The 8,876-nt window shown below is 32.0% G+C and overlaps 1 protein-coding gene across 1 annotated transcript; it reads left to right on the top strand.

The window, feature by feature from the left end:
- Positions 1–6,417: 6,417 nt before the first annotated feature.
- Positions 6,418–7,739, top strand: LOC145168747 (clavaminate synthase-like protein At3g21360). Its single transcript, XM_079087461.1, has 3 exons — positions 6,418–6,835; positions 6,926–7,179; positions 7,288–7,739. The coding sequence occupies exons 1-3, from the start codon at positions 6,473–6,475 to the stop codon at positions 7,652–7,654; spliced, it is 984 nt and encodes a 327-aa protein (XP_078943587.1). The 5' UTR covers positions 6,418–6,472; the 3' UTR covers positions 7,655–7,739.
- The last annotated feature ends 1,137 nt before the right edge of the window (positions 7,740–8,876 follow it).

Genomic DNA, 8,876 nt, shown 5'->3' on the forward strand with positions numbered 1-8,876 from the left:
AACAAAGAGAAAATAACAACCGAATTTCTTAAACAATCAATCATGTAATACACATATACATCGTAAATGAGATAAGGTATTCAAAAAGCAGTCCCAAAATAGGGACAATCCGAAATTAATTTTGTCACACCCCCGAACCAGACGGCGGACACGTCCGAGGGCTCGCGTGACTTAAATTGAAATATCATCACAATGAATATACATGAAACATAACACATTCATCACCAAACATTACATAGTACAACTGGCATTGTTTACATCAAGTACATGTTTTACATTACATGATCCCAAAATATAAAGTGTTTGGTGATTAGCAACTACAAAAGAAACTTTCAACACATTGCATGCTTCCTCGTTCTAACGATTACCTGAGAATACAAGTTATTTTGAAAACGGTCAACATATATAATGTTGGTGAGTTCATAAGTGTGTTTGATATAAAATAGTTTATATCGTCCGTAAAACCCAGAAAATACGATAATTTTTGTAATAAAACTTGTCATGAAAATGTGTGTGATGATCCTGTAAGTATATGCGTGAATGATTTCTAAACGTGTACAAATGAGAAGTTTTGCATTAGAGTTTTTGAAAGTACGAATGAGTAAGATTGGTTTCCCTGGAAAACCCGATGTTTTCCGATAAAAGTTATGATTGCTTTGTATTATTGTATCGTCACATCGAATGAATATGATTTCCCTTGATTTCTTAAATGATATCGGATTTCTACGTGAGTCGTTATAACCATGCATGATAATGACTAGTTCGTCTGTCTAGTAATGCTAATGGGCCACTGAGGCCCAATACCATGTAAAACCATTGAGGGTCCCTTAAGCATGTAATTGGGTCACAGGCGGCCCAATAACATGTATTATTTACGTGGGCCCAAAAGTCATGTTAATGGGTCACGAAGGCCCAATAAGCATGTTTAGAATCTCTCAAGCCCAACCATTAGAATGTTTACTTGTATTGTGTAGTATTTGGTTGCGAAGTTGTTTAATCGATATGTCGTAAAAATCACGAATTTGTTTTATAACGATTCATAGATTTATAAAAATAGTTATTTTTCTATTTAAAACCCATAAGTTATAAAGTTTTGTATATTTTGACCCAATTATTTTATTATTAACATAATTGACCAAAAATATTAGTTTGACCTATTCAACCCTTATTTGGTAAACTTGGCGCTTTTTAGCCCTTTTTATGAAAAATGACATATTAGGTCCTTGAACTCTTTTTCTTGACATTTTTGGCCTAAATACTTAATTAAATAATGTTTTAAGCCCAAAGTTTTATTTTGGACAGTTTCAGCCCCTTAGTTAAAAGATTTGCATTTAAATCCACATTTTTCACAATTTTTACACTTTTTACCCAAAATCCAAAAACTTTACATTTTTTATCCTTTTTGGCAAATAAGGTCATTTTAACCCCTGAAATAGATTTATTTACTTTTCTACCCACTGTTTTGAAAAATTCACCATTTCAGCCCCTTAAAACCATATTTTTCGCAAATTTGGGCCTATGGGTCGAAAAGCCCAACATTTTAGCCCAATAGGCTACAATTTACGTTTTAGTCCTTTGAAAAGCATAATGTTCATAAAAACTTCTATTTTAACTGTTTTGACCTTTTGAGCCTTGTAAAAACCGTAAATGACAACTTTTTCCCCAACTTTTGTTTATTTGACAAAAATAGTCCAATAATGAGTTCTATGTTCTAACATGCTTATTTTAAACCTTATATGGTAGTTTTTCTTAACTTGTTAAGTGTAATACATCCTAGATCACATATTTTTCCTTCTTGAATTATAGATCTCGAAATATCTTTCATTTTTGGCACATATTTACCACATAAACACAAGAAATCATACATAACATATAAATACACATAGATCTACACATTTTACTTGTATTCTCCCCCATAAAACATGTGAAAACCGAAAATAGAGGGGTATGAACTCACCTTTGCTTGTTGTTGTCGGTTTTGAAGGAAGAAATGGAAGAGTTTTGGTCCTAGTAAGCCTTCTTGGGTGGATCTCGAACTTAGTATGTTTCTAGGAGTATGATCATGAATTTAAGGTGGTAAGAAGAGTGAATGAGTGTAGAAAGGAAATATGTTTGCAAGATCTTACCACTAGAGTGTAGCTTGAAGTGATTTTTGGATGGAATCTCCTTGAAATGCTTCTAATTCTCGAAAAGTCTTGATGAGAGGGAAGGGATGTTCTTGAATGTTTTACTTAGAGAGAGTATGAAATGTTTTTTGTGTGTGTGTTGATTCTCGGCCGCAAGTATTAAGAAGAAGGAGAAGAGAGAGATGAATGCATGGGAACATGAGATTTGTCTTGGATATATGTTGGATAATCCCATAATTAACCCCTAAACAACAATGAGGTGTCATGGGCATTTATTCATTTCTTTGCTCTTTTTTTTTTATTTCCGACTTGGGCCGAGAGAGAGAGAAGGAAGAGAATGGCTTGGCCCTTTTATGCTTGAGTCCATAATATGAGGCCCAATTTGATGGTTTTCGGCCCATTAGGCCTTTAGAGTAGATCACGGCCCAATTTTTGTATAAGAGAATGGTTTTGTGTCCATTTAAGCTAATTGGATTAGTTATGGCCCAATAAGGCCCATTATAGATAAACTAGTCCATTTTAGACTTATAAAGCCCAAAAAGGTTAAGTCTCATGAAAGTGGGTCCAATGAGAGCCCATTTAAGAGTTCTGAGCCCAAAATAGTCAAATTGGAAGTTTATTGTCCCATTAGGCCCAATAAGGAAATCCTAGTCCATGTTGGACTTAAACCGGGATTTCTAGGGTTTCCAACATTTGGTTGACTATTTGAGTGTTTGTATAGAGTGTTTGATGGAATTTTGTTGTCATTGAATAAGCATCATACATGCTTTCTAGTTTTAGTTACAATGTTATCCTTGTTTAATGTTTACAAATCATTAAAATTCCTAGTTGTGACAAATTTTTAAATCAATTTTGGACGGGTATTTCTAGGCTTTTGATGATTTAAAAAGAAGAGACTTAAACTAAAAAAAAATATACTTTTTTATTATAGCATTGTAATTTAAATAATTCAGTTATTAAATTATAACTTAGTAGATTTAGCATTTTAATTTAAATCATTCAACTTATTTTTGTTTTTATTTTTCTATTTTGAGTAAATTATAACTTAGTAGATTTAGCGTTTTAATTTTTATTATGACATTGTACTTTAAACAATATTATATATTTGTTATTTATTTCATCTTTTTTTTTTTCCAGATTTTGATTTTTAATATCAACTTATTTTTGTTTTTATTTTTCTATTATGACACTATACATTTTCGTATTTATTTTTATTTATATTATCTTAGTTATTTTGTTTTTTTTTGTTATATTATAATACTTTAAAAAGACATTCTAAATTACAACATCCTTTTTTTTTCAATTATAACATCCTATCATAACATACATATACATCCAATATACACATATTTTATCATAACATACAATAAACACACATACAAATGCACTTATACATATTTTTTCACATATATTTTTTCATACATACAAATACATTTCATATAGAAATACATATATACATTTCAATACAAACACCTACATTTTCACATAAAAATGCCTACATTTCATATACATATATTTTTTCACATACATTTTTTCATATATGCTCATATACATATATTTCACATAGAAATACACTTATACATATTTTCACACACTTTTTTATACATACACATACACATACATTTTTTCATACAAATTCACATATACATATTTGCATATACATTTTTACATACATATTCATACATGTAGATTTCACATATATACCAAAATACACACATTTCACATACCAAAATATAAATTTCACATACCAAAATATATACAATTCACATATACTTCATATACATTAAGAACAAAAAAAAAAGGAAAAAGAAAGAGGAACCTGCTGGTCGCCGGAAAAATAACCGGTCGTCGGAAAATGGTGACACCGGTGGTGCTGGGGTGGTGATCACCACCGGAGACTAGTTAAAAACACCAAAAATACATGAAACTAGAGCTAAATATGGTAAGAAAACAAGAGAAAGGGAAAAGGGAAAGAAAACGTATGTTACAGGAGGTTTAGGGTCGCCGGAAAACTCGGAATTCGCAGGAAATCGCCGGAAAACGCCTGAAATCGGTGGTAATCGCCGGAAATCGGTGGAAATCAACGGAAATTGAAGCCCTAGAAGCAATCTACGGTTAGTGGTGGTATGGGTTGGTATATTACGCCAGAAAAACGTAGTTCGCTGTAGTTTTTGCGAGAAAGAAAAACAGATGCACAAAATGAGTCGTCTGGGATGAAGTGGGAGTCAAAAGGGCGTCACCTTTAGCGGCGACAAATAGGCAATAGCGGCGACACGTTGGAGGGAAAAACACGCGCCATTCTGTAGCCACTATTAACCGTCCGATCCAAAATCAATCGAACGTCAGGATGACATTGACGCGGATCGCCATCAATAGCGGCGATGTGTCGTCGCAAATGGTGACGCCGCTATTACTTCCCACGATATGAAACCCTAGTCGATGGATCAGTTTAGCATCGTACAGTCACGATCAAATGACGTGTGGCAAAAGATGATCGTCGGTGGCAGACCTTTAGCGACGACGTATATAGAGACGACAGGACTCTTTAGCGGCGACATGAACTAGTGTCGTCGCTAAAGGTTGGCATCGTCGCTATTGATGTCGTCGCTAAAGGGCTGATTTCTTGTTGTGACATTAATAAATTTGAATCATGAATTCGCCATTGGTGATGGTAGCAACGGTGACAGAGAGGATGTAGTAGATGTGAAAGAAAATCGCTAAATAAGAAAGCGTAATAAAATAAGATTGTTTTTTCAGGTTTAAGGTCTATTGGATTTAGACGTCCGTTTTAATGTCTTTTACTGTAGAAGAATAGGACGCATAAACTTTTTTTTAATAGAAAACATATTGTGTTTAGTAAAAAAGATTTGTCCAGTATTTAGTAAAAAGATTTGTCCATCAAGAAGAGCTCAAAAAAATTTCCAATATAAAACAGAACACCTTCTATATTTTTCTATCTTGTCGTCTTTTAATAGGCATATATGTGTTTTTTATACTTTTTACTTTTTAGAAAGGCTTTTTTTTTTCTTAATAATATATTTTGTTATACTTTTTTATTAATTTTTATTAGTGTATAACTGTATATCATTATTTATTTTAAATAATAAAATAAAACTCATTATTTTTTAGTTTAATGTAAAATAGATTATGAAAATTATAACTTTTGTGACAACAAAATATAAAATGTAACCTTTTCCTTTTATTAAAAAATAGAAATTTAAAAACATTTAGGAAGCTATATTTAATAAAAATTAAAATCTTTAAACAAAATAATATTAGGTAAGTCTTATCAATTTAATTTTATTTTTTTTAGTAAGAAAATTATATATATTATTTAATTATTTTAATTGAATTATAAAAATAAGTTGACTTATTGTAAAAATAAATAAATAAATAAAACTTGAAAGATTTTTTATCATATAGAAGAATAGGGGTGTTATTCAGTTTGGTTTTCGGTTTTATCGGATTTTTTACATTTTAAATCTAACCATAAGCAAACCGAATAAGGTTCGGTTTAATCGGTTTCGGTTTATTCGGTTATGGATTATTCGGTGCGGTTTAACGGTTAAACCGAATAAAATTCAAAATGTAAAAATAAATATTAAACTAAAAGAAAAAAAAAACTTACTAGACTATTACCAAACAAAGAAACTACATTAATATATAAAATATTATTTCAAGTTGTAGAGATATGTTAATATAATTTTAATTGTATATGAAAACAAAAGAAACGACTAAATGTTATTTGGTTAATTTGTCTTTGTTTTTTAATACAAAATATAAAACAATTATAACTTTATAATGGTTAATACCTAAAAAAGTCATGAAAATCCTAGTAACTAATCAATAAATTTATATATAAAATGTTGATATATATATATATATATATATATATATATATATATATATATATATTAAATAGCTTATTCGGTTTTTTCGGTTTAACCAAAACAATGAAAATTTAATCAAAAAACCAAACCGAATAAGATATCCTTATTCGGTTAACCAAACCAAATAACCCGAACCAAATAAACCAAACGTCATTTGGTTCGGTTTGGTTATTCGGTTTTGATTTTTTTATGACACCCCTATGAAAGAAGACACATTAATACATTGTGGAGTTGCAATCTCGCTGACGTGAAAAAACTTAATGGAAAGGTTTTATTATTGCAGATGTTCTATTATTTGAAGTTTGTTAAATTCGGATACTAAAAAATAAAACTAATACTCCTGTATATTAAAAGGTAAATACAAGAATAATTTAAGTTAATCAATAAAATGATGATGATTCTATAATCTTCCTCCTATCAATCAAAAATATCCAACTACACCAAGACAAAATCCAAATGGCCACCGGAAGATTCTTCAAAGAAGTAGAATTACCCGAGCAAAAATCTCACGACGACGGCGTTCTCTTCCCGGCGGTGTTATCTCCAATCTCCAACACTGATCTTACAGGCTTTGAAGACGCGATCAGAGCTCATAAACCATGGCTGGATTCTCTTCTCCAAAAAAGAGGCGTTATTCTCTTTCGAGGCTTCCCTGTTACCTCTCCTTCCGACTTCAACGACGTCGTCGAAGCTTTTGGGTTCCCTGAAGCCTTCTACGTCGGCGGCAGAGCCTCCCGAACTCAAGTCGTCGGCCGGATTTACACCGCAAATGAAAGCCCGCCGGAAATGCAAATTCCTTTCCATCATGAGATGGCTTATGTAAATTCCTTTTATTTTTTCAATCTAACTATTACCTTAGAAGTACCAATCCATTAAAGTAATCTTGATCTGTATGATTCTGTCAAACAGCTTCCAGACTTCCCCTCGAAGTTATTTTTCTTTTGTGAAGAAGCACCAGAAGCCGGAGGAGAAACTCCGGTAGTTTTAAGTCATATCATATATGAAAAGATGAAAGAGAAACACCCAGAGTCCGTAGCAAAACTGGAGGAGCATGGAGTAAAATATACAAAAATAATGAGCGAAGATAATCAAGAATCATTTTTCACTGGTAGTGGTTGGAAGTCAGCATACATGACCAATGACAAGAATGTTGCAGAAGAAAGGTTTGTGTATATATACTTCTGCTACAATATCGAACCTAATAAAGTGCATGCATGTTATTATGTTAAATGCATTTACATAATCTAAAATTAATAGCTCATGATTGATAGGGCAGCGAAGCTGGGAACGAAGCTTGAATGGATGGGGAGTGATGTAAAAGCTATTACAGGTCCGATGCCAGGGATAAGGTTTGACAAGAAAAGTCAACGGAAGATTTGGTTCAATGGTTTGGCAGTTAGTTATAGTGGCTCTTCGACTACTAAAAATAATGATCGGAATACATTCATTGAGCTTGGAAATGGTGAACCTGTGTCGGATTCTGCCATGGAAGATTGCTTGAGAATCATGGAAGAAGAGTGTGTTGCAATACCATGGAAGAAAGGTGATGTTATGCTTGTTAATAATTTGATGGTTCTTCATAGCCGAAGGCCATTGATAAAGCCACCTAGAAGCATTCTCGCATCCCTTTGCAAGTGAGGGGAGAAAAGAGTCATTTCACTTTTATGAAAAAATGAATAGGAAATTATTAAAGTAAGGTCTATATATTTTGCTGCTTTTGTTCAACACTATATGATTCTCGTATCTTTTCGTTTTACAAGAATGATGGTTTGTTTGTTATTATCATTAAAGAGCCAAGTACATTGCTATTATATATTGGTTAGGAAATAAAAGTACATTCCTATTGTGAGTAAGGTTATAATTATATGATCTGGGAAAACTAAAACTTACAACAATAGTGAACATAGAGACAACAAACAAGGATATGAAAATTAAGAAACATGAAAAAAAAATATATCATGTACATAGAAAGGAAGCAACGAGAATGAAAAAACTATCAAAGATATAGAGAGATGACATATAGAACAAACATTTTCTATAAGAAAAACAAGAAATTGATATAAACTAAATTATACGACAAATAGCAACAACTTTTACATTAAACGAGGAAAGTGAATCAAAAGTACATATTTCTACTTTCTAGCGTCATCATTAAAAAAACGCCAGCACATTCAAATGTCTCATTACATCATCATGGATAATTTTCCAAATAAAAGCCCCTGATTTCATCTAATGTCCAAAGCTCTGCGAGTTCATAGAAGGGAATTTCTACCCTCTCAACATGAACTCGAGCAGAAAAACTTGGATCTTTCTTAGCAAGAAAAAACATCAACTTTAAAGTCTCTTCACTCATAATAGGCGAAGACTTAGATTTGCCACAGTATTGAAAATACAAGGTGTTCTTCAACGTAAATAAACGTCCATCAATCCCAGAGTGTTCATAAATCAGTTTTTCAAATTCTTCATACCCAATTTCATGTAAAGCTGGAACTGTAAAACTTGAAGTTGTTTTGTCACCCTTGATTGCTCCATTCACAAATTTAACTTTACCTCCATAATAAAAATTCATAAGAAAAGGATGATCTAGAGCCATGACTTTCGATGAACTTGCTCGTAACTGCACACTCAATAACAACATTGCATGCGTCAAATCTTTTAAATAAGTGCTAACAAGATCGATCTCAACCTTAAGAGCTACGTTTATTGATCTAAACGAAACACTCAGTGAACAACCAACAAAAAGACGATTGTTTTCGTAAATATACATTGAAACGTTTGCAAAGCTGATTTTAAAAATCAAGTCATAAGATAGATAAGGGAAAAATGCAAACCTCACTTTTCATGGATATTCGAGACGAAA

Source organism: Lactuca virosa, chromosome 4 (assembly GCF_052849685.1).
Source record: "Lactuca virosa cultivar CGN04683 chromosome 4, Lactuca_virosa_CGN04683_v6, whole genome shotgun sequence".
NCBI classification, from domain to species: domain Eukaryota; kingdom Viridiplantae; phylum Streptophyta; class Magnoliopsida; order Asterales; family Asteraceae; genus Lactuca; species Lactuca virosa.